Genomic DNA, 27,568 nt, shown 5'->3' on the forward strand with positions numbered 1-27,568 from the left:
GCATTGTATCTTCCCAGTTAAAAGGAGTTCAAATGGATTTTCCCAGTAGAAAGTATGAACGCGGCAGTAACTGGTCCGAGCCTGAGGTGGTGCAGCTGTTACAGCTGTGGTCGGATGAAGCGGTTCAGACCGAGCTTGAGAGCTGTATAAGGAACCAGCACGTTTTTAATCGCATAGCGGAGGCTCTGCATGACCGGGGAATTTACCGCAGTGCTGACCAGTGCCGGGACAAGATAAAGAAACTGAAGCTGGATTACCGGCGCATGAAAGAGAACTACCAAACCCCGCGCGGAGGAAGAGCCCGCAAGTTTTATGATGTGTTAGATCGAGTTCTGAGTAGTCGACCCGCCGCCTCTTCCTCCTCTTCCTCCTCCTCCTACTGTGCTCTGTGGGGCAACGCAAACGTGCACCAGACCTTTCCCAGTTCCTCCACCTCCTCCTTCACCTTCAGCTGTCCACCTAAACCGGGAGAGCTCATGGAGATTAAGTTGGAAGAGCTGAATGCAGATGGCGAGGAAGAGCTGCTGAGTGCAGATGAACCGCTTTGTTCAGAGGAGGAAGAGGAAGAGGAGGAAGAACAAGACTGTAAAACAGCTGGAGAAGATAAAGAGGAGATAGGAGAGGCAGCAGTTAGGGGTGAAAGCGCAGCCCCATATGCTGGATGGTCTCCTTCAGGTACAGAGCCCATAGATGCATTCAAAAACTCGTACTACTTTCTCAAAAGTGCTTATTTAGTAGTTTTCAATAGACTAGATACTTTATTAATCCTAAAGGAAATTAAGACCTCAGTAGCAAGTTACATAGATCAAAAGTAATAGTACACACTATAAAGATTCACATTATACAAACAAGTACCTGCATAATCACAACAACAGGACCTGTGCATACATATGGAGATGTGATTTCGGTATACATTGTAAGGCTGGTATTGATTGTAAAGTATCACTTGTAAGTAGGGCTGTTGTTAATTGGTGCACCGGGCCCATGGCAGGAGGGGGGGTCCTCCATGACATGAACTCAGCCACTCACCTCACTGCCCCCTCATTGGCTGCACTCGCCAGGTCGTTATTATTATATTACAATATTTTCTTTAAGTAAAATTAAAATAACTAAAACTGTGCATTAAAAAGAGGCAGGAATTTGGACTTGAAGTGTAACTTCTGAGTGAGTACTTTTAATTCATTCTCATCAGCTATCAGCATATGCAATTTGTTGAGGCCCAAACATTTTTTTTGCACTGGGGCCCATGAGCTCATAATTACCCCACTGGTGTTGCATCTAGAAATGGTTCATATTATGAGCGCCTGTTTTCAGTGGCAGGGTTACGAACAGGAAAAGATCCTCATTTTTGTCAGATAATGTGAACAGACTCATTTTAAATAACTGGCTGAAAGATGGGTAGCTGTTAACTCTATATAGGTATTGGCTGGCTTTCTAAAAATAATTTATATTTAATAATTTTGTCATCATTTTATGAATGTTTTTATTGGCAAACATGTTCAATAAAAATGTGCATAACTGTTCATATTTTGCTTAGTTATTAGTTTGCGATTAATTGCAACTAATTTGGTTCTTTAATCACGATTAATCTTGATTAAAAATTTTAATCGCGTGACAGCCCTACTTGTAAGGTATGAATTATAAAGTGGTCTACAGTGCAAAGATAAAAAATGTACAGATGGATGTGCACAGAGGTGCATGTGTCTGTCAGTGCATGAATGTACACACACACACACACACGTGCACACCCACATACATAAATATATACATACATGTGCCACAATTCTGTTACATTCAGTTCTCAGCTAACACTCCCCCTCCTTCCCCCACAAAGAGTTAAAGAGCCTAATGGCTCTGGGGACAAAGGATTTTCTGAGTCTGTCAGTAGAGCAGCTCTGTGACAATAGTCTGCCACTGAACACACTTCTCTGTTTCAGAAAAGTTGTGTGCAGTGGGTGATTTTGATTGTCCATAATGGAAAGCACTTTGCACAGGGTCCTTTTTCTCTATCCCAGTTGCTAGTGATTCCGACTCCATTCCGACTGTGTTGCATCCCTCCTTTTAATGCTGTCTCCCTAGCAGCATGGGGGCATAGTAGGGGAGAGCAGAACAGTAGGGCAGAATGATGTTGGTTGTCGAGTACACCAGTGAAAAAGTCAAATACTTAGCATGCTTTTGTCCTTGTGAAAATGGTGGTCACACTAATAATGTTGACGGCTATTACACTCATTAAGGTTGATGAACTTAAAATGGGGATGTCTGACATAGTCGTGATGGAGATTGCTATGGGGTTGATTAAACATATGTTTTGTGTGGGTTTTACACTCATGATGGGTATTGTTGTGTCATTTTTGATGTGGAAGGTAGTTGCACACATGATAGGAATGCTCCCATGAGGGAGAAATGTCACTAGGAGGGGTTAAGAAAAAAAAACCCGAAACAGATTGTTTAATTATAATTGTGTTTAATATACTCTCCATATTGGACATGACTTAACACCTGTTATTGGGTGTTTTGTTTGAATTTTAGCTTTTTTTTTAATTCATGGGTATGACAGACATAATCATGTGAGCTTAGCTTTTTGTTACTCTTACACAAAGTGGCAATGTGCAATGCAAAGTAAGTGCCACCACCTCACTCCATAGGAAACAAAGCCAAAGCCACAGCCAGCACAAACGTATAATGTGAACCCAGCCAGACATAGATGAACTTTGCTGCCACCTACTGTTAGGTTTCTCTCAGGGGTTGGAGGGTGGCTGAACAGCCTGTCCATTGGAAGGTGCACTTGTCAGTGCACTCTTAGTGCCAGTCCCATGCCCAGATAAAATAAAGAGGGTTGTGTTGGGGAAAGGTATCCGGCATAAAACCTGTGCCAAATCAGGTATACAGACTAAATTGATCAGCACTGTCTATGCCTAAATACAGGAGCAGCTGGAAGAAAAAAGTATTGTGAGTTTAGTCTAATGTCGGGAGTTTTTATTACTCAGTTGTTACTAACAGTAAATGATTGGTGATTTTGAACAAAATGGTTTACTGTCTTGTGTCTGCATTTACTGATTATTGCTCTCATGGTTTGACCTTTGCCTGTTTTCTGGATTTCTGATTATGGATCTGCTTATGTTAACTTATGTTAGTGTTATGTATTAAAAAGACAGTTTTCACCACCACCACCACAAAGTATTGTAGTTTGTTTGCAACCATCCACGTTGCAGTAATTTATTCATTTGGTTATATTGCTATATCTTAAAGTTAAAAGTTGTACAATGTTCACATTGCAATAAATATGCTTTATTGTGGGCTTAAATTTTGCCGCTTTATGTAAGTTTTGTGTGGGTGTTTAATGAACTTACAGCATTGACATCAAAACAGCATAAACCACTTCATTACATTGTTAGACTAGTCTTTTATATTTCATAAGGTGGTAAGGTGGAAAGAGTACTTTGATGAGCAAAGAGAGAGGTTGAAGGTGTGGAAATTTTTCGTTAAGATGGAAGTGGAGTTTTCAATGAGATTATTTAACAAAATCCTGGAATGTGAGAGGATAACTGAGAATTGGAGAAGAAGTGTAAAGGTTCTGCTTTCCAAGAATAAGGGTGATGTGCAGAGCTACAGCAACTACAGAGACATAAACTTAAATCAGCCACAGCATAAGGGTCTGGGAAAGAGTGGTGGAAGCTAGGTTGAGAAAATAGGCAAGGATTTGTGAGCAGTAATATGGCTCCATGCCAGTAAAGTGCATCATAGATGTAATGTTTGCTTTGAAAATGTTGATGTAGAAGTATAGGGAAGGCCAGAAGCAGTTGCACTGCGTGTTTGTAGATCTAGAGAAAACTTATAATAGGGTTCGAAAGAGGAACGTTGGTATTGTAAAGAGAAAATAAGGAGTGGCAGAGAAATATGTGAGGATAGTGCAAGAGGACAGTGTGTCAGTGGTGAGATGTACAGTAGAAAAGAAGGATGGGTTTAAAGTGGAAATGGGACTGCATCAAGGGTCAGCTCTGTGTCCTTTCCTGTTTGCTATTGTCATGGACAGGCTGATGGGTTAGGTAGGAGTCTCCATGGACTATAATGTTCGTGGATGACTGATTTGTAGTGAGAGTAGGGAGCTGGACTGTGATTTGTAGTGAAAGTAGGGAGCAGGATTGTGATTTGTAGTGAGAGTAGAGAGCTGGACTGTGATTTGTAGTGAGAGTAGGGAGCTGGACTGTGATTTGTAGTGAAAGTAGAGAGCTGGACTGTGATTTGTAGTGAAAGTAGAGAGCAGGACTGTGATTTGTAGTGAAAGTAGAGAGCTGGACTGTGATTTGTAGTGAGAGTAGAGAGCTGGACTGTGATTTGTAGTGAGAGTAGGGAGCTGGACTGTGATTTGTAGTGAAAGTAGGGAGCAGGACTGTGATTTGTAGTGAGAGTAGAGAGCTGGACTGTGATTTGTAGTGAAAGTAGGGAGCTGGACTGTGATTTGTAGTGAAAGTAGAGAGCTGGACTGTGATTTGTAGTGAAAGTAGGGAGCAGGACTGTGATTTGTAGTGAGAGTAGAGAGCTGGACTGTGATTTGTAGTGAGAGTAGAGAGCTGGACTGTGATTTGTAGTGAGAGTAGAGAGCTGGACTGTGATTTGTAGTGAGAGTAGAGAGCTGGACTGTGATTTGTAGTGAAAGTAGAGAGCTGGACTGTGATTTGTAGTGAGAGTAGAGAGCTGGACTGTGATTTGTAGTGAGAGTAGAGAGCTGGACTGTGATTTGTAGTGAAAGTAGGGAGCTGGACTGTGATTTGTAGTGAAAGTAGGGAGCAGGACTGTGATTTGTAGTGAGAGTAGAGAGCTGGACTGTGATTTGTAGTGAGAGTAGAGAGCTGGACTGTGATTTGTAGTGAAAGTAGGGAGCTGGACTGTGATTTGTAGTGAAAGTAGGGAGCAGGACTGTGATTTGTAGTGAGAGTAGAGAGCTGGACTGTGATTTGTAGTGAAAGTAGGGAGCAGGACTGATTTGTAGTGAGAGTAGGGAGCAGGATTGTGATTTGTAGTGAAAGTAGAGAGCTGGACTGTGATTTGTAGTGAGAGTAGGGAGCTGGACTGTGATTTGTAGTGAAAGTAGGGAGCTGGACTGTGATTTGTAGTGAAAGTAGGGAGCAGGACTGTGATTTGTAGTGAAAGTAGGGAGCAGGACTGTGATTTGTAGTGAAAGTAGGGAGCAGGATTGTGATTTGTAGTGAGAGTAGAGAGCTGGACTGTGATTTGTAGTGAGAGTAGGGAGCTGGACTGATTTGTAGTGAAAGTAGGGAGCAGGACTGTGATTTGTAGTGAGAGTAGAGAGCTGGACTGTGATTTGTAGTGAGAGTAGAGAGCTGGACTGTGATTTGTAGTGAAAGTAGGGAGCTGGACTGTGATTTGTAGTGAAAGTAGGGAGCAGGACTGTGATTTGTAGTGAGAGTAGAGAGCTGGACTGTGATTTGTAGTGAGAGTAGGGAGTTGGTTGAGGAGAGCCTGGAGAGATGGAGGTATGCATTGTGAAGAGGAAGGAAAGTTAGCAGGAGTAAAATGGAGTGTATGTTTGTGAATAAAAGGAAGAGTGGCTGGAAGGTTAAGTAGCAAAGAGTTGAGTTGATAAAAGCGGACAATTATATCTACTTCGGTTCAGTGTAAAATAAAGTAATGAAGAGTGTGGTAGAGAGGTGAGGAAGCGAGTGCTGGGTCAAATGGGTGGCATTGAATGGCGTAAGGGATTTGTGATGGAAGGGTATCTGCCAGAGTGTAAGGAAAAGTTTATAAGACAGCTATGTTGGATGGCTTTGAGATGGTGGCACTGACAAAAAGACAGGAGAGGGGGATGGAAGTGGCAGAGATGAAGATGCTGAGATTCTTTTATGGAGTGACAAGGTTTGACAGGATGAAGAATAAGGTAATTAGAGGGACAGCACAGGTAGGATGTTTTGGAGACTAAGTAAGGGAGGAGAGATTGATGTGGTTTGGGCATGTGCAGAGGATGGATATGAGTTATATTGGAAGAATGGTGCTGAGAATGGAGCTGCCAGGCCAGAGGAGAGTTGGGCCAAAGAGTAGGTTTATGGATGCGGCGAGGGAGGACATGTAGATGGTTGGGGCGACAAAGAAGGGGGTGTAGGACATGGCAAGATTTAGATGGATGTTATTGTGGGTGAATAAGTGTAAAATGTTGATACAGAATGACAACAACTGTATTTCTGTGTTAATATTGATTTCATGTACTGTATATTTATAATACTTTCATTTAATATCTCTTTTTCTAGGTTTTAGTGATAACATGGCTGGTTCCTCTGGTGCAGCTGTTTCCCCAGCAGCAGTTCCTGTACAAAACACAGAAAAGGCTAACCAGGATGACCTAGGAGGTCCTAAACATTCAAGCACAATCCCTCAAAGGAAACGGCGTCAGCCAGTACAAGTGGGCAGCTGTGGAAGAATGCTAGAGAAGGCACTGACTAGTTTCATAAGCTGGCAGCGAGTCATGGAGGAGAGATATATGTCCCTGGAGGAGATGAGGCTGCAGCAGGAGGCAAGGGCTGAGGAGCATAGGATACAACAAGAGGAAAGACGGGCTCAGCAGGAGAGGGAGCATGAGCTGCGTATCATTTCTTTACTTACTGGGGCTTTCAGTGCAGCCAAAGGAAACAGCAACTATATGAACTTGGATACCAATACAGCATCAGAGCAAACGTCTATATTTGGGCCTTCTGTGCATCCGCCTGGTCACCTGACTTCCCTATCTACAACCAAAACACTACAGAGAGATCAAGGAGGTACTAATACACCTGGAGTGTCAGAGTTAATGTCTGACTCCTTTATTCACCAGTCTCATCCAGCCCCTTCCAAACTCTCAACTGTACCCCAATCAGTAAAGACTGGTCAGAGACCAGACAATGGAGACGCCAGAACCAACATATCTAACCTCAATCCAGCAATGTCGGAATCAGCGTCTTTTTCTATTCCTCTCACCCCCTCATGTTCAGCACAGTTCTCACCTAAGGCCTCAACACTCCCCTCAGGATCCAGCCTGCTAACGGGCAATCAGACACTCAAGCCCAGCAAATTCTTGTCCCAGAGAGGCAATAGGATCTGCCAGCATCAGGGAATTCTGCAGGAGGGGTACTCACAATACCATGCCAACAAGTATGATGAGAATAGCAACCCTGATGTGAGTACTCCACTCATGTAATGTGAGATGTATTTAGGCAGTAACTGCAATGTATGAGGGTTCTTCAAAAAGTTTTCGCACTTTTAAAAACTATTTATTAAGAATTTTAAAAACAAATAACATCACTTTTCTATATAGTCACCTTTTGATGCATTTCCCCAGCGTTGTACCAACTTTTTAATGCCATCAGCAAAAAATGTTTTTGGTTGAGCGCGTAACCACTGAGCGCGTAACCGCTGCTTTCACATCATCATCACATGAAAATCTTCTTCCCCCTAAAGCTTCTTTGAGCGGTCCAAAAAGGTGGAAATCTGATGGCGCTAAATCCGGACTCTCTCAGTCTCCCGGATACGACCAATTACTACTCCTCCTCACAGTTTCCAAAGAAAATATAAAAGTGTGGAAACTTTTTGAAGATCCTTCGTACTTTAATTATTAATGTACAGTTGATTCAGAAGTATTCAAACCCCCTGATTTTTTAAATTTATGTAATTGCTAGTTTTTTCCATCACTAGGGATGTAACGATGCACCTCAGGACAGTTAAAAATCGGTGCACATGTGCCACGATTCAAATCGGTTATTCATTTAAGATGAATCAATATTTACTTTAAACAGCAGAGGGCACTGGTGCTATTCACCTTGCCTGGTTGATGGCACTTCATAAAGTTGCCAGGTAGGGGATTTTCCAGCCAAATGTATTTATGTGAGGATACTTTCTTTTGTATTATTCATTTATTTATATAATGTTGGATTTGTTTTAAAATTTCATTTTAGTTTTTTTACACAATAAGCATTATTTGGCATAGATCAGAAATAAAATTCATTATTTAGATAAATAAAAGATAAGCACAAATACAGTATTTTTTTTTTTTTTTTAATAGAAATAATAAAAGGAAACTTTGTCATAATTTGTCTTCAATTTCATTTTGTTTAAAGAATTGGGAAAAATCATATCGTGAACCCAGTATCGTAAATCGTATTGCATTGTGGGTAGAGTGTATCGCTACATCCCTACACTTTACACTTAATTACCCAAGGATGAAATTAGAACATGTTTTTGGTTTTTGGAGTTTAAGAATCATGAAATTAAATTTCTAAAGCATTAAGTATTGACACAATACCCATTTGGCAGCAATTATAGCTAAAAGTCTTTTTGTCTTTGTCTCTACAAATTTTATGATTATTATTAAGTGCCATAAAGTTGATTTCGACTCCTGGTGATCATATGGATAGTGTTTCTCCAGAACATTCTGTCTTCTCTTTGCTGTGTTTGGGTGATTTATATCACTCCTCATGGCAGCTACTCTCAAGCTCCATCAGAATGGATGGTGAGCGTTTGTGACTTGTCCTATTCAAGCCTTTTCACGCGTTTGATGAAGTTTATGTCTGGGGTTTGGCTTAAGCCACTCCAGTTTTATTTTAGCTTTATGTTTGGGGTCATTGTTGTTTTGAAAGATGAACTGTCTGTCAGAGGTTTTTTCATAGACGCTTTTCATATAGTTTGGCTTCATTCATCCTTCTTTAATTCTTACCAGTCTCTTTGTGTCTGCTGCATGAAAAGCAGAATGATGATGCAACTACCATGTTTCACTGTAAAGATGGCTTCAGTCAGGTTTTGTGCAGTGCCTGTTCTTCTCCCAGACATTGTGTTTGATGCTCTGCCCAAAGTGTTCATCTTATCAGATCAGAGAATCTGTCCTTTACATGGTATTTAGCAAACTACAGTACTAGGCCAAAGTTCCTTCTTGCCACTCTAAAGATAATAAATCAATGGAGTGCTGAAATGGTTGTCCATCCAACAAGCTCTCCAATTTCTGCACAGGACCTTTGGAGCCCTTTTATTATAAGAATTTGGTTTTGTTCTACCTCTTACTTTAGGAAAACTTTTTGAGGTCACTGTGGTACTGGGAAGACTAGCATTAGATGTTGTTTTATATCCTTGTCCTGATTTATGCCTTGCTGCAATCTGATCGCAGAATTCCACAGACAGTTCCTTGGAATTCATGGCTTGGCTTGTTTGGTAAAGTTTGCCGGTTTTCTCCTGTAAATGTGTGTTTATGGAATTATTAACATTATTTCTGCATTTTGTTCACTCTATAATTTGGATATACACAGTTGGTTGTCTGTTTTTCTCCTTTTTTTGTTTTTTGGTGGATTTTAGTGGATTTTTAATATGTTAAATATAACTAATAGTGACATTTTTGCTTGTTTATTGAAATATTGAAAATATGTAAATTATGTTTCCTCAACATGTAGTTTTCATTGGGAAAAGCCAACAAGTGTTCAGCATATGTACGAACAGCTGTAAAACTGTAGGAAAAACAAAGCAGCTGGCTACTTTATAAAACTGGTTAGGATTGTGCTTACAGTATAATACAGGGTAATCTCACAAATACAGTTTGATTTGTATTTTTATTCCTGTATTATGCAGCATTTAAATTTTTTTTGCTTTGATCCGGGTTCGGAACTCAGAAATAATAAAGGGACTCTTTATTGTGAATGTATTGTTTTTTCACTTTGTTTCAGGGCATTATTAATATGGGAACAAGTGAGAACAAGCTATGCTTGGACCTCCTGCAGCAACGGGTGAGGGGTTTTCATTAAAATACTATACTTAGTTACACTTAAGGAGCCTGATCTTTCTGTTTCGTTTTTTGACTAAAATTATGCAAAGCCATAAAAATAGTGAATACATTGTTCTATAGATTTTTGTGTTAAGCAGGGTTTTTCAACTTTGGTTTGCCCTCCCAACACACCAGATTCAGCTCATGTGTAGCCTTATGAGCCATAAGCTTGAGCAGACGTGTCGGACTTTAGTTAGTAATATATACACAAACACACACACATATAATGATGCCCACTTATGTGCTGGTACAGTTGAGCCCCAACATTTGAGTCTGACAGCGCTAGTTATCATGCATTGAAATGTTAAAATTATTGCTCTTACCAGTCTGCTGCACTTGATTGATTTATTAATCTTTTTTTTTTTTTTTTTTTTTTTTACAGCTGGTGCAACCTGACATGCTTTATGTGGAGCCATCTCTGCTGCAGTACCCAGACTGGAAAGGCCATTTCTTGTATAACAACTTTTTGTCTTCTATGTGCTTTTCGTATTTAGTTTTTTTGTGTAATCAGCTGTAATAAGTTTTGCTGGCAATTGAATATAAATCTATGTATAAATAATAAAATGACTCAGCTATTTTGGTGTTTTTAGGTTATTTTAGATATTTGCAAAACTACAGAACTAAGATGTCAACACCAAACATAGTAGAGAAATTCTACTATTACTATTCTAGAGAAAATTATTGTACATTAAAACATCACTTTAGAAATATAAATAGTTGGGCTTTACTTTTACAAAACACCCTTTTACCTATAATTCTATAGAGGCATTATTAAGTGCAGTGAAAGAAATCTTATTTTTACAGCCTAAGAAAGGAAGTGGCTGAGTTCCTGTCAGAGCACTGCAATTCTCCAAAGCCGCTAAAAGCCGAAAATGTGAGTTTCCTTTAATGACTTAATCAGGATCAGCAGGATCTTTTTAAAACATATTTGCTCATTCTCTTGTTCTCTCTTGTTCTCTCTCTCTCTCTCTCTCTCTCTCTCTCTCTCTCTCTCTCTCTCTCTCTTAGGTGGTTGTAATGAATGGTTGTGGCTCTCTTTTCTCTGCATTAGCAGCTGTACTTTGTGATCCTGATGGTAAGAACACATGGGCAAACACCAAACCATTATTTCTCTTCAGAGTGGCAACACAGCTCATGGGAACATGAATTTAATCCTCACCTCTAGTCACAACGTCTGTTTTTCTTCTTCTACCTTGTAAAACATGCCAGAAGTGGATTAAACTTTGGGTTGCCCATATTTCTGTGCTAGTGAGTGAGTTATTGTGAGTCTGTTTGGTCAGTGGTGGATTGGCTCCCTGTCAGGAGGTTTTTCTGCCCTGCATGCAGTGTATTTCCAGCTTGCACCCAGTGTTTCCAATGTTAGGCAGATAACGTTGTTCTGACATGCACCAAAAGTAGATTTTTTTATCAGACAACTCGAACAGAGAAATAGTTTTTATGCCATATGTGCTTTAGTATTCTGTGGCCTTAATTAATTACCGCCTTTTGCCTTGTGACTAAGCTCTGGACATTTCTACTTACCAATAACTTAAAGCTGACTAGGGCATCTATAGCAGGGTAATAAACTGACAAACTGGCATGTTGAAAAGGTGGCAACGGTGCCATTTTTAAGATCACTGTTTGTCTATAGAGGCTGTATAGTGTATACCTTAACAATAGAACTATCCCATAAGATATCCAACCCACACAAACAAGAAGGGGTGTCCACATTTTCTATTTTTGCACATATGATATGATTAAATGTGGTTTACATTGCTGTCTGCAATAACAGTTGTATTGCAGTGTATGCTTTATATTAATATGGCGAGTAATTCACTGTGTATATGTGATTTGCAGATGCAATCCTCATCCCAACCCCTTTTTATGGTGCGATTATGGAGGATGTTGATTTGTATGGCAGTGTAAAACTCTACTATGTTCCTCTTGACAGTGAGGTAATTACCAAGTGTGCTTTATGTCCATTGTGTCTCTTGTATATAATATACGATGTTATTTTCTATTCTGCATGTTTTTATGCATATTTTGTTTTTTTTAGCCCAGCCAAAATGATGACAAGCCATTTCACCTCACTGTTGAAAAACTGGAGCTCTCTCTCCAGAGTGCAAAGAAAGAGGTGATTCATAAAGTACATGATTTACACACATACACATACACTTCAAATAAATACACATTAAAATGAAAGAGCTGCTTGTTTTTTTTAGGGGGTGAATGTAAGAGCTCTTATCCTGGTTAACCCACAAAATCCACTCGGGGAGATCTACACAGCAGAAGAGATGACCTGCTTTCTGGAGTTTGCCAAAAAGTCAGTTTTTTAAATGTGCATCTAAAACTGACTAAATATATTTGGCAATTAAAGGTTTCGTACACCCCTAATTTGCTCTGCTTGGTGCTACAGTTACTACTTGATCATCCCCTGTGGTGTGCAATTATCCATTATTGCAGCATGCTTACATTAATTTTACTAAGTGCAATTAAGCTTTTTATTGCTAAAAGGGGGATTCTATTGTCTTAAGAACTTTCATTAAGGCTGTGATAAACCCTGTAATTGATTCATTAACAGCAATTTGTGTCTCAGATGATACAGTTTTTTCCCCTTTTTTGTTTACTACAGACATGAGCTGCATGCAGTTGTGGATGAAATCTACATGCTGTCTGTGTTCGATGGCTTGTTTACCAGTGTTCTTAGTCTACAAAGGTAACAATAATGATATTATGCCATCCATGAAAAGAAACACTGGTGAAAAGTACAATCCTAAAACAGAAAAAAATAAAAAGACACAGTGTTTCTTACATTTACTTTGACTATTATTTAACTGCAGACAGGATGAACCAAAGATATTTCATGTTTTGACTGGTCAGCTTCGTTTTATTTGTTAATATACGTCCATTATTGCATTTCAGGCCTGCAACACATTCCAAAATAAGTTGGGATGGTAAGGCATTTACCACTTTGTAATGTTGCCATTACCGTCTCACAGCAATTAAAAAAACATTGCACCAAAAATAGATTCTGATACCAAGTGATAAAGTGTTTCAGGTGTTACTTCATCCTATTCTTCCTGTAAACACATCCTGTTTTAAAATTCTCCACACATTCTGTATTAGGGACAGGTCAGGACTGCAGGCAGGCCAGCCCAGTACCTGTACCCTTTTCCTCTGCAGCCATGTCTTTGTAATGTGTGCAGCATGTGGTTTTGCATTGTCTTGTTGAAAAATGCATGGGTGTCTCTGGAAAAGATGAAGTCTTGAAGGCAGCGTATGTTGCTCCAAGATCTCAATGTACTTTTCTGCATAAATGCTGCCATCACCTTTGCCAAGGGCCCTGACACAACCCCATAACATTACAGTCCCTGGTGTTTGAACTTGTTGCTTGTTGTCATTTTTGGAAATTGTTAAGATAAGGCTTTTTTGACACAGTAAAGTTTTAAGTGGCATTTGTGCATGTAACTCTGTATTGTAGTGCTTAACAAAAGTCTGTCAAAGTAATCCCTTGCCCATGTTGGTTATATCAGCTATTGAAGAATGATGGCTCTTGATCGGAAATCACAGCTTTAGCTTGTGCCTTTACCCTTTACACACTTTTCTTCAAATTCCTTGAATAATTTAATAATATTATGCACTGTAGAGGGAGGAATATGCAAATTCCTTCCAATCTTTCTTGAGGAACATTATTTTTAAACTTTTCAACCATTTTCTAACACATTTGTTACAAAAACTGAAAACGAAGTTACGTTGATTAGGCAAAACACTACATATCTTGGGTTCATACTGTCTACAATAAAATAAATGTCAATGTACAAAATGCTGCCAATGTTTTCTCTGATTTGGGTTGTAGAAGCTTACTGAAAGGGATGCATTGCACTTTACTGGATAGCCCCTAAATGCCCAATAAATACTTTCACTTTTTAAACTGTGTGTGTGTGTGTGTGTGTGTGTGTGTGTGTGTGTGTGTGTGTGTGTGTGTGTGTGTGTGTGTGAAAGAATTATTTCTTACATCTGTATGAATTTATGTTAAAAACCAAAGGTTTAAATCACCAGGATTAAACATTATTAAGCTTTATAAGAAGGTCTGGAGCACAGACCATTAGAAACTTGTTTGACAGCATAGCAAATAAGCTGTTCTTGGAACAAAAGTGGCCCTACTCCTTATATTGGTATAGATTTGTTGTTATTTAGTCCACCCTCATACATACATTTAAATGTGTACACAAACAATAGTACATAACATTTTGGGTCATATTTTACATTGTCTCAAGATAAGTGCCTTTAATAACTACAGTGTATCTCATTAGGTTGCCAGACCCTCAAAGGACCCACATTATGTGGGGCATTAGCAAGGTAAGAGTAAATAAATCTATATCTGCATTTTATCTGCATCAAACATACAATTCTATTCATGTTGTGATCATCAGTCATGTCTTAACTTTCTACAATATTGTTATTGTGCTCAATTTAAAGTAACCTGTGATTTATGTAGGCTTAGGATGACAAAAATATGAGATGTTTGCACTTGTTAAGTAAAAATTGTTCCATTTAAAATGCAGCATGTATGTATCCTTAATGGTTTTCTGTCATTAAGGCAACATTTCATATTTTTTTAACACAAAGTACTTGCTTTTTCCACATGTTTTGCATACATGTACAAAATGAAGAAACACGCTTATATCACCCATTAATTAAGAAGTAATTGCCCTCCTAAACTTAAATTGTTCTGCCACCTTTAGCAGCAACATCTGCAACCAAACACTTCTGGACACTAACTGGAGTCCATGTTTACATCACTGTGAAATAAATATTGACCCTTTTTTGCAATGCTTTAATCCAGCCATGTTGGGGGGCTTTTGAGCATAAACTGCGTGTCCTGAAGAGCCTGCCACTACTTCTCAATGGGGTTCAGATTAGGACCTTAAATAGGCTACTTTTAAACCCTAATTTTGTTTATTTAAAATAATTTAAAGGTGAACTTGGCTTTGTATTGCTGTCCTGTTACTCAACCCAATTGCGCTTTGCACTCTGTGAGCTTCAGATCACAGACTAATGACTGCATTCTACTTCAGGATAGAGAATAGAATGAATTGTGCTTTCAATTATGTCAACAAATGATCTGACTGTTGGTATTGTTGTTGTTGATCTTGTTGTAGAATACTGTGTCAGACTTATGTAACAGGACCCATGTCATCTAAAAAATTTACACTTTTGAATCAGTCCAAAGAGCATCATTCCAACTCTCCCATGGATACTGTTTTGCCTTGTTTATTTTTAATATTATCAATGCTGAGCTTATCTGGGTTAAACAAGGCCTGCATTTCAATAGGTTTATTTTGTCACTCCATGGATGAAAAGGAAATTAAAGAAAATCAGAAAGGGCGCAAAAACACAAGACATTGTGGTAATTATAAAATGACTTATTAATCGTGGCATATCAATTGAGTCTAATATGATATCAAGTCAGGTTTAGGTAGGGCAATCACTGTATAACTGAGAAGTAAGGCTAGTGCACAATAACATTTCTTTCTAACACAGAATGTTGCTATTAATCTCACATTGTTTCTTACATTGTGGTGTGACATGATGTGTGTTCAGGACTTTGCAATGGCAGGGATGCGGTTGGGGACGCTGTACTCTGAAAATAACGATTTAGTGCAGGCTCTCGATAAGCTGGGCTGCTTTCATGGAGTAACAGGAACTACACAGCATCAGGTGGCTCAGCTGCTGAAGGATAAAGGTACTTACAATCTCTCTATAATTTAATACTGAGACATAACAATTTCAGCTTTAGTTTGCAGTGCATTTAATATGTCAGCCATGGTTTGATACTGTGAAATGCCTTTAGTGATCCTTGACAAATTCACGTAACTTTGATAGTTATTCTGTGTTGTTGTTGATATTTTTAGATTGGGTGAATAACACCTTTCTGCCGGAGAACAGGCGCAGATTACAGGAAGCCCATCAGTATGTCTCCACTCAGCTGAAAAGGCTTGGCATTCCGTATCTGCACAAGGGTGCAGGCTTCTTTATCTGGGCTGACTTCAGCAAGGTGAGGTGCTTATAATATCAGGCACACAAGCTCATGTTGTATTCCAATAATTTGTAGACTGTTATTTTCTATTTGTGAACTCTGTATTTCACAGAATGAATTAACTGTTTTTTCATCATGCATTATCCAAGTTAAATGGCTGTGGCTACAGCATGTCTTGTTCATTATTATTATTATTATTATTATTAATATTAAGAGCCAATAAATGTTTACTTCTGGCAGCCATATACATAGTGTTTCTCCAGAACAAGAACTGTATGGGTCCCCAGGCCTCTTAATGGCTTATTCATGGTTCCTCTAATTGTATTTATTCGTCTTGTTGCTGGCCGTCTTCTCCCTCCTTTAACGTAACCTCTTTCAGGCACACAAAAAATAACAATTCCCTTTTCTAATGAATTAGTTATTCTCATAATGTAACCAAAATAGGACAGCTTCAGTTTGAGTATCTGTGCTTTGACTGAGAGGTTACTTGTTTTTTAGGTTTACTGATTTTCTTATATTTGCATGTAACCTCTAACTTTATATCTTGAAAGTACTGAAACTAACAACTTTGCCAAATGTGTTAATTTTATCAATAAATAAATCATGTTTATTTATAACATATTATATTTAAATGTAATATGTTTAATTATAATGTATTAAATAATACTTCTGTGTATAATTTCTATAACCTAAAAAAAGAAATATGCATATCAGGTTGGCTTGTAACCTGATGGTCAATTGTGGTTATCCCAAATGGACACAAAAAGCTCTGTATAATTGTGATTAGGCAATAATTTAATATTTGTGACAGTGTAGCCTGCCAGACACTTTGCTAATTACCATTCTGTTGGCATTCTTTGAAGCCAGTAAAAGAGGTAAAAAAGGTAATAATCAGTAAACAGTAGTCATTGTACCCCCTCATTATTTTTTGTTGTTTATTCTCTCGGTCACTTCAAATGTTGTAACACCATTTCACCCAATATTTTAAAGCATGGTATCAGTTTTTGACCACCCCTAAACTTAATCTTTTCTACTCTTCTAACTGGCTGATTTAAATGAATTGTGATTAGCATAGGATTCAGAAAAAAAACTTCACATTTTTGGCTTCATGAGCAAACAACCACAGACATTTACAGAGGTCTTATACTGTATGTGTGAATTTAAAAATGACTGCTTTCATATTTATAACCACAGTGGTTTCACACAACCCATCTTAAAACTATAAATACATTTTTGAGAAGAAACGTATTTCAGAATATTTTTGGGGTATAACATCAGGGAGGAGAGCACATTAGCACCCATAGAGAACAAAATGTCCCTGTCTGTAATGGTGTTATAGCTTCTTACCCCATCAGTCCAAAATCTTTGTTCTAGTTTTAATATGCACAGTGGGTCAGTGGGTAGCACTGTTGCCTCACAGCGAGAAGGTCCAGGGTTTAATACCCAGGTGGAGTGGTTCAGGTTCTTTTCTGTGTGGAGTCTGTCATGAATGTAACCAAAGTGTAAATCAATACATTAAAAACCTAATAAATAAATAATCATCCTTATAAATAAATATGCAAAATTTACATACCAAGTAGGGGTGGGTTTATAAAATCGATTTTTCGATTCGAATCGATCTTTATTTGAACGATCCGATATCGATTCATATAAACGCGAGATCGATCTTTTAAATACGCCCCTTTTTACGGTGTACACGGAAATCTGTTACCCCCTTTAATTTCGCGTGACCAGCCACTGTTTTTTGCGCAACGAGATCTGACCTGCACATCAGTTTAGCATGGCAGAAGCTCAAGTTATGTCTAGTTCACACTACACGATTTTTGCCCTGATTTTCGCTCGGCGACGGGTCGGCGCTAGAGTAGATTTACGGTTCAGGAGGAACTCGGTGTTCGCTCTGCGATCAAAACTCGGCTCTCAATCAATGTGAGAAACAGCGAGGGGAAACACAGGGGAGAGGTTGTAAACAGGTGGTACAGGTGATAATATAGTTTCTATCAGAATACATCAGCACATGAGTTTTACAGTATTTCTGACCTGATTGTTCTCTACAAAACAAAATATTTATTAACCTCCAACTCACTATAGAACAAGCCATGCTGCTCGTGTTGCCAAATCCACTCAGATTCCTTTATTTTTCTCCGTTTTCTACATCAGCGCACAAACTTTGATCTCTCGCTACTTGTTGATGTGCATGTTTGGACGTGGTATCATTAAACCTTTCATCACTTCTCACGTGTGTTTTCGTGACAAAACGTAGTTTTGGAGACCAGAGAAGCTCGCCTGTGATTCCAGTTGGAGATAGATGGTGTAGTGTTAAACCCCCCATCGCCTGTGAGTCGTGTAGTGTGAATATTACAGCGACCCGGCAAATCAGAAAGTCGTGTAGTGTGAACTTGGCATAAGCTGTTCAACAGCCAGGTGTATGTTTACATTACATTTACAATGTTGTAGTGTGTCAGACATATAAAATAATAATAAAAAATGAATGTTACTGTTTTCTGTTTTGGATTAATTATTTATGTAAACAAAACACACAAATATTTTTAATAATGAGTGTTCTTTGTACAATTATCACATTCGTTCTCTGAACATCTGTACATATTTAAACAAAACCTGTTAATGTAACTCAAATATGCCTAACTGGGTTAAATCGAATCGGAAATCGAATCGAATCGGGACCTTGTGAATCGAATCGAATCGATCCAGGAAATTAGTGGCGACACCCAGCCCTAATACCAAGTACAGTGGTAACTGTCAGTACACACAGTACACTACCACTACTATGATCTTGCTGCTGAATCAAGAAGTGATTTTTTTAATACAGATGAAAAGAATGATTGACAGATAAAAAGAAATATTATTCTGCTAAAACAAGATAAATTAACAAAACACTGTGATTAATTCTTTAATAAAAAACTCTAAAAGTGAATACACCCAAATGCCCAAATTATTGTGCCTGTCTTAGAGGTGCCACCGGCCTAGTCAACAGCATTATTGTCTTGTGCGGTCCTCCTTAGACAGCATGAATGTCATGCATGACAATTAAATGGTGGTTGTATAAGTAAATAACTGATTTACTCATAATTAACATAAATTAAGGACTTTTATCTGGAAAAAAAAACATGCACTACAGGACTGATGCAGAGGAACAGAGCAATGGTTTTTATGTCTTCCAGTTTATTCTTGCTTTTACTGGAATTCATATTAACAGCTCATTCTATTTATATCAATTATTGTTCAGCTGTGCTGAACTAATTATTGTATTTGGTGTTAACTGGGTGACTGACCCGTAATGTTTATGACTGTCATCAGGGTCAGTGAGCATCAGATCTGTAATTGCTTTATGTCTCATTTCTGGTTTCAAAATGAACAACCGTTTCCAAGTTATATTAATCACTGGTTACTAAGTTCTACAGAAATAGTGACAGCTTTATTTAATGTACTCATACTTATTAAGGATTGGTTGTGCACTGAGAGAATGGGTTATATGGGTTGTACAGTTAAAAGTTGTGATGTATGTAAAATGTAAGCATGTCAAATGACATAGCAATAGCAATAATGACAGAGAAATCTTGTTATGGTTCTAATTCTATGGCATTTGTAATGAATAGATGTTATAAGTGTGATGTTTATGGAAATCTAGGATATTATTTTAGCTTAATTGTGTTTTATTAAAAATTCATTTTTTTAAAGTATCCTTCAGGCCACCTAAAGAGGATGGGTTCCTGCTGAGTCTGGTTCCTCTCAAGGTTTCTTCCTGTAATTTTAAGGGAGTTTTTCCTTGTCACTGTTGCCCTCTGCTTGCTCAATAGGGGTTTTTGGTCTGTTGGTCCTGGATTCTGTAAAGTTGCTTTGAGACGATGTCTATTGTAAAAAGCGCTATATAATAAATTTGACTTGACTTATTAAAAGCCGATTTTCTTAAAGGTATCAGTTTAGTATATTTGACATTTAAATCATGTTAAAAAACAAATTATAGTAGTATTATAGTATTTTATACATTTTGTGTTCCAGTTTAAAAGTATTTACCTTGTGTTTACAGTGTAAGTCATTTCTAACTCTCTGATATTGCTGCTGTAACGAGTTTTATGATTGTGTACTTGTGTGTGTATTCCTGTTTTTACATGAAACAGTATTTAAAGCAACAAACATGTGAAGAGGAGCTGTGCATATGGAAGTGTTTTCTGAAGCACAGAGTATTGCTGAGCTGTGGTCAGGCCTTTAGCTGCTCCTCGCCAGGCTGGTTTCGTATCATCTTCTCCGACCAGCACCGACGCCTCCAGATTGGTAAGTTTGCACACTACATTGTATCCTGCTTATCACACTAGGTTTTAATAGAGGCTCTATCACTTGTATGCTTTAAATAAATGTTTACTGCCTTGTGTGTGCAGGTCTTGAAAGAATCAAGAAGACTTTAGAGGAAATTCAAGCCTGCAACATGATGTCTGATAATGAGAAGACAAAGGCAGAAACACAAAAGCATTACACTAAGACATGGGACAATAGTGATACAGACAGCTCCAAAGACTCAACAATGGCAGCCCTTCTTACACCAAAAGGGCATTCGCAAGCAAATGGAACTGTAGGTGCAAACTTGCTATTGGCTGATGAAGACTTGCCAATTGTTGACAATGGCCAATCCACTTCTAACTCAGAGATTCTAGACTCCCTGATTGGTGTGTTGAGACAGCAGATCCACTCCTCTGATTGGCTGGAAAAGAACAGACCAAAACTGGCTGCTGGAGAAGACCCAACACAAGCTGATGTTTTCAAAGATCTGTTGGACAGAGCCAGGATTTAACAGCAATTTCAAGAGTGCAACATTCCAGTGGAAGGGGCAGTGTTTTAACTTTAATGTAAGTGATAAGCAGAGTTTGGTATTCTTTTAAATTAATAATAATAATAATAATAATCATAATAATAATCATAATAATACATTTAATTTGTAACGCACTTTACATTTGTGTACAAATCTCAAAGTGCCAGTTGACAATACTATCATTGTACTATTATTGACAATACTATTAATGTTATTAAGATTTTAAATAAACAGTCTGGTTGCTGTTCATAAAGGACCAATGGCAACACACACGGAAAACATATAAATACAAGAGTGGGGTGTAACATTGCATTGTAAAAAATGCATCCAAAGCAAATGTAACATTATGCAAATATGAGCATTATATATTTTACCTTTGCTTAAAAACAGATTATTATACTTTAATTCTGTGCAGTTGCACTGTTTAAACCAAATTACTTATAATCCATAGAACAGGGTTGTCAAACTCATTTTCAGGGTCACATCAGCGTTAAGGGCTGTTTGTAACTGTAACACTGTATAAATTGCAGCTACATCCAAGAGCTCCTCAGTGACAGAGAAGTCTGCCTTCATGCCGCTTATAAAAAGGGATAGATGCGCTGTATCCGTGTTGTCTGTGCTTTCATCAACAGGTAATGATAAAGCCGCATGTCTCGCCAGCAGTGTTGCCAGATTTCCTTCTAGTTCCTAGTTCGATCTGCAGTGGTGTTTCTTGACAAACAAACATTTTTAAAAGTCTGTATCTGGTCGAGGCACACCTGCTCACACACCTTTAGAAAGCACTGATTCAAAAATTCACTCTCTAAAAAACACTTTGAAGCTCAGGAGATTTCTTCAGCCACAATAAAGCTAGCTTTCACTGCTGCATCATTTTTGGCTCTAGCTTTTGTGAACATATCCTGCAGTGATTGCAATCTGCCTTTTAGTTATTGGACAGTTTGTCTTGGAGGCTAAATTTAGCGTACTTAGCTCTGTGTTTGGTAAAGTAAATTGTACTCCTTTACCACGGACACAGACAGTTAAAGCACAAACATGTATTCGCTTAACCATCTTTCATTAAATTTTCTTTCCTCTGCATATTTCTTTCTCTTTTTAGACATGTTGGGGTTATTTGTAGATATTTCTCAGCTCCACTTGTTGGAAAACTGCCTTAGTTAAACCCTGATGTGGAAACACTGCAATCTAGTGGCAGGATGCTGGATGGAGTACCTTTGTGGGTCAAAAAATCTACATGCATTGTGGCAGTTTATGTACGATTTTACAATGTATTCTTTAAAGCAGGATTGACTTTTATTTTAGGACAATCATATGCCTTTTAACCTCTCACAGGCCACATAAAGTGACATAGCAGGCCTTGAGTTTGACACATGCCATAGAATGATCACTCAATTATCCACTGGCTGTTTTACCACCTCTTTGTCCTATTAAGGGTAAGGGTATCTGTAGAATAGAGCCATTTCAGTAGTGTCAATTATACTGACTTTCTACTGATTGTTTTTTCCAGCTAATCAAATGAAAAAAATCAGATCATTATTTTGAATGTGCAGCCTAGAGGCATGTTACTTTAGGACACCTCCCTACTTAAATTGGACATTTTTTTCATGTGGGCAGAACTGGGCTTGTTTGCTGATGTTGGTATTGTGCCAGTGTATTTACCGTACAGGAGTATAATAGTGCAGATATTTTAATTTTCCACAAAGCTTCAACATCTGGAATCAGAAAATGTTTAATGGTACTGGTAAAATATTTAATATTTTATTTTAAAATAATTCAATATCCTTGCCATAGACCATATTCAAGCATAGTACATATCTGAAGTATGCAGGTTGTACAGTCCTGCTCACCATTATTGGCACCCCTTCATTTTTTGCATAACCTGTACAATATCTTCAGAAATAAATGGAAATGTACCAATTTTATATTATCAGGATTTTTTAATTGGAGGTCCAAAGTAATATAATGAAGAACATTGTTTTTCAGCTTACATGTTGTCATTTTAAAGAAGAAACAGAAAAAAACAGAATGTGCAGTAATAAAGGCACCCCTCCTTAATATTTGGTTGCACACCCTTTGGCAGTGATGACAGCCTCCAAACGTTTCTTGTAGCCATCTATAAGCTTCTTGCACTTCTCAGCTGGTATTTTCTCCCACTCTTCCTTTGCAGTTTGTTCGAGCTCTTGAATGTTTGCAGGGTTCTTTTTCCCCAATGACAGATTTCAGCTCACCCCACAGATTTTCAATGGGATTGAGATCAGGACTCATTGCTGGCCATTTTAAAACAGTCCATTTCTTCCTTTTCAACCATTCCTGCGTGCTTTTGGATGTGTGCTTTGGGTCTTTGTCTTGCTGGAGGACCCATGATCTTCGACTCAAACCAAGTTTTCTTACACTGGGTAGGACATTTCGCTCTAAAATCTCTTGATAATTCTCCAATTTCATGATTCCTGTGATACGATCGAGGCCCCCAGTACCAGACGCAGCAAAACAGCCCCACAGCATTATGGATCATCCACCATGCTAAACTGTAGGTAGGGTGTTATTTTCCTTATACGCTTCATTGCGCCGTCTGTAAACAAACTGTTGGTGTGCATTGCCAAAAAGCTCTATTTTTGTCTATTTTTGTTTCCACAGAACATTTTCCCAGAAGGATTGTGGTTTGTCCAGGTACTCTTTGGCAAAGTTGAGTCATTCCTTTTTATGTCTTTTCTTTAGCAATGGTTTCTTTCTTGGCCTTCGCCGATAAAGCTCTGCTTGGTTTAGTGTGCGCCGTATGGTACTTATTGAAACCATGACCCCAGACTGTTCCAGGTTGGCCTTCAGGTCTTTGGATGTTTGACATGGTGTTTTTTCCACCATTCGCACCAAACTTCGAAGACATCTCTCATCAATTTTCCTCTTCCCTCCACATCCAGGGAGGTTCTTGACTGTTCCATGCTTGGCAAACTTCTTAATAACATTGCACACTGTTGAAACAGAGATACCAAGGTCTTTGGAGATGGACTTATACCCTTTGGAGGTCTTGTGTTTGCTAATAATAGCACTTCTGATGTCCTCAGACAGCTCCTTAGTCTTCACCATTGTGACAAAGGAACAGGGAATAACATGTGGCTTTTTAAAACACTGAAGTCATCATTCATTGGGTAATTAATGTCACATGGGCACTGACAACTTATCACAGGTGATTCTCATTTGTGATTTAGCACAGGTGAGTCAAAATGTGTTTCCATACTGATTTACTGTAAAGGGTGCCAATACCAGTGCCACAGCAAGCTTTAGGTTTTTCTATTTTTTCTCTCCCATTGTTTTTAGTTTTAAATGTTGTTTATCATTTGCTCTTTTGTATCAAACACAAGTTCCCTATAGAAAAAAGCTGTTACACTTGATTCATTTTTTTCCAGGAGATATTCCACATTATGTACTTAAACTTCATGGGTGCCAATAATGGTGAGCAGGACTGTATGTCTAATCACATTTTGCACTTCAGAACAGGTTGAAAAAATGTTCAGACTAGAAATCAGTAAGTACATGTGTGTTTTACTCTCAGGTTTGCACATAGTGAAATGCAGTGTTAGGTCAGTGGTTAAGGTACTAAAATATTGATCAGAAGGTCTCAAGGTGGTACAAGCTCCACCATCGCCATTATTGTTGGGCCCCTGAGCAAGGCTCTGAACCCTCAATTGTTTTCACTGTAATTGGTCACAGTTGTCACTTTAAAAGCATCTGGTAAATGCTTTAAATGTACATTAAATCAAATGTAGAAACACATTTTAGTTACTTTAATTCTGTTCAGTTGAGGAAATTGAATCGTGAACTGTCATAAATTAAACTAAATTGTGAAATGAGTATATCACTACACCAATATGTGTGTGAATTATTTTGATTGTTGTGATTTTGAAGAGAGCACTGTGATGAGAACAAAACAAATACTGTAGTAAAAGCAAAAAAACACCTACTAATATAAGTAGATATAATTTTGTTAAGTCATCTTTTTCCCTTCTGAAATGGTAAAGATTTAATATTGGATTGGATGATTGTTTTGGTTACAGATGATTGCTTGGCTTGCTCCACCCATGTATTTGATTGGCATCTGGCAATGACATTGATTTAGATATTTTATATACATTTACACTTACACACACTTCAAATTCTCAGCGTTTATTTGAGAAAACAATGTGTTAAAATCCAGAGCCTAGTTTGCATGTGTGTGATTTTGCATATCGTGCAAATTAGCTCAGTGAGTGTAGTGTGTAGTAAGTGGAGCTATATGGTTCTTGAAGCTTTTTGTAGATTTGAACCTTTACTCATTGAGTGAATACCTACCGTACAGTTGAAATGTGTGGGTGTACAATTACTGAATGTAGCCCATCTGATAATGTGGTGGACATTCTCTGCACTGCAATGGCACTAACGGACAAGAGTCAGTAATTGTATGCCCACAAAGGTAAAGCTTATACCAATATCAATGAATGTACACACCAGATGACTACATACACAAACAGTTGTGTATTACCCTGAGATGTATTATATGTTTGCTCTATTACTGTCTTGTGCCTAGTGTTTGCTTGTAGACCCTGAAGACCCTTACTGGAAACCTCAATTTAAATCTTACTTTTGGTCACTCTGTGTTGTTGAGTTTTTCCCACTGTCAAATGTTTTCTCCTAGTATAGGAATTTTTTATTTTTACTTGTCCATTGTTAATCTCCTGTAACTTATTTTGGAATGATTCAAAATCACAAAAAACTAAATCTTAAACAATATTTAGCTTCTACACTGGCACCGAGTTGGTTAGTAAAGATGCTTCGTTCTTCCAACAACATGTAAAATGTATTTTTAAATAGACTAATAGATTAAATATAAATGATTTGTAGCAGCCTTTTACATTTCTCTATATCATGATGCTCAGGAATTGAACTTTTAAATACACAGCACCTCGTAATAAAGAATTAGTCTTTTCAAGTTTGATTATGTCTCGTGTTTATTTAGACAAACCCACATTACAAAATTATTAATTTAAGAATAGGAAAAGAGAAGCTGCTTTCAGATTGAGGGTATGTTTAACCTAGTAAGGAAAAAAGTGTTGGCTTTTGTTGAACCATACTTGGTAGTGTAGTGAGCAGTGGGTTCTTCTTTCCTGTGTAGGTTACACCATGACATCAGAGAAACCCCTCTTCCACCTCCGCTCTCTGAAAAACAGCGTATCATTGACTCAGGGGTGAGAACAATGTGGGTAGGTTTGGTTACAGTATGTTAAATAGAGTGAGGGAAACAAGTATTTAACCGCTTGAGTTTTTCTTATTTCATGTACCTCCAGTGTAAACTGTATATCCACTACACACATTATGACCATGTACTGTTAAATATGAATAAAAACCTATGTACAAAAGTATTTGTGTTGTGAAACCGTTGATGGCAATTACAGCTTTGGTATGTCTATGGTAATGAGTTATTAGCTTTTAGAACAGTTCTGGTTTAATGTTGACTTATTTATCTTGACAAATTGTTTTTAATTCTTAGGTTCTAAGGTTACAAAGGTCACTCTAACAACCTTGCAATTTTAGAATGCTTAATTTTAATTGGGATTCAACTCAGAACATTGGCTAGACATTGCACTGGACTCAACATTTTTAGAAACTAATTTTAAGTTATTTGGAACTTTTGTTTGGCTTGTTGAGTTTGGTTAAATGTCAAAATTATCATATTGCTCCCACCTCCATACTCTATACTTAACATTTTTCTTTTCAAACATGACAAGCTGCTAGGGGGACCAAGTAAAAGGGATGTTTTCTCACATGATATTAGCATGATAGCTTTAGATGGGTTTGAGAAGTTAATTTTGTATTAATGGAATACATATTCTGCAGTCACATTCCGATTGCATGATGCTTCCTCTCCACCAATGCCGATCCTCGCTCTGACTGAGGAGAATGAAGCTAACCCACACCCCCTTCAACACGTGGGCAGCAGCCATATGCATCTTATCACCCAGTGCAGCTCAGCACTGTGTACGAAGAGACACACCCTGAGAGCTCTCTTTTCTCATCTCTGTGCAGGCGCCATCAATCAGCCAGCAGAGGTCGTAATTGCATTAGTTATGAGAGAGAGACCCTATCCGGCTTAATCCCACCCATATCTGAACAACAGGCCAATCATTGTTCATGTGACCGCTCAGCCTTAGCTGGCAGGCAGAGCTGAGATTCGATACGGTGTATTCGAGATCCCAGCTCTGGCTCCAGTGTGTGTTTTTACCGCTGCGCCATCTGAGCGGCCTAAATCTATATTTTTAAAGAATATTCTTTATATTCCTGGATTTTTTTAATATAATGATAACCATTTTAGTTTACTTTTAAGATCCATACATTTTATTTCTTACCATTTTGGGGAGTTCAAATTCCATTATGAAACAGCTTTAATTTTATTTCTGTCTGAAAGCTTGTAGAATGTGCTGATATGTGTAACAGGTTAATTCAAAGTCTCTAAATGTCAATATATTAGTCTCCCCTGCACTTTAGAAAGTTTAGAAAATTACAGTTCCACTTTACAGGCCACAGTTTAAGTCAGATGGGTTCTTGGGGGAAATTAACCTCGGTGTTTGTTTCTTTGTATGTTCACGTGTGTATGTACTGGGGGAGTTTCCACCTGCTGGAGGCTGGGTCTACTCTGTAGGCTGAGGGAAATTTTCAGTATCACATTACAGTAGTGTGTAGTGGAAGTGAGAGCATGTGTGATTTATCTCTTTCACTCTCTTCAAGAATCAGCTTCAACAAGGTTACAGCTTTCTTAGTTTCTCCACAAGAAATTTTACATACTGATTTAAACTAAAGGTAAGACTATTTAATTCATTTTGATGTTGATTATAAGCTGATATCTTTATTGTACTTTAACAGAACTTTGTTTTACTTGTCTAGTACTAATTTAGATTAGATTAATATTAATTAA

General features: G+C 38.0%; 1 protein-coding gene across 1 annotated transcript; it reads left to right on the forward strand.

Annotated features, from left to right (window-relative positions):
- Window positions 1–26,018, forward strand: accs (1-aminocyclopropane-1-carboxylate synthase homolog (Arabidopsis)(non-functional)). Its single transcript, XM_062991294.1, has 16 exons — window positions 1–675; window positions 6,264–7,165; window positions 9,693–9,752; window positions 10,173–10,243; window positions 10,595–10,664; window positions 10,799–10,865; window positions 11,627–11,724; window positions 11,826–11,903; window positions 11,992–12,092; window positions 12,402–12,485; window positions 14,083–14,128; window positions 15,374–15,515; window positions 15,685–15,827; window positions 19,946–20,099; window positions 20,204–20,668; window positions 25,772–26,018. The coding sequence occupies exons 1-15, from the start codon at window positions 33–35 to the stop codon at window positions 20,611–20,613; spliced, it is 3,069 nt and encodes a 1,022-aa protein (XP_062847364.1). The 5' UTR covers window positions 1–32; the 3' UTR covers window positions 20,614–20,668; window positions 25,772–26,018.
- Window positions 26,019–27,568: the final 1,550 nt, after the last annotated feature.

This window comes from Trichomycterus rosablanca, chromosome 1, assembly GCF_030014385.1.
Source record: "Trichomycterus rosablanca isolate fTriRos1 chromosome 1, fTriRos1.hap1, whole genome shotgun sequence".
Classification (NCBI taxonomy): Eukaryota; Metazoa; Chordata; class Actinopteri; order Siluriformes; family Trichomycteridae; genus Trichomycterus; species Trichomycterus rosablanca.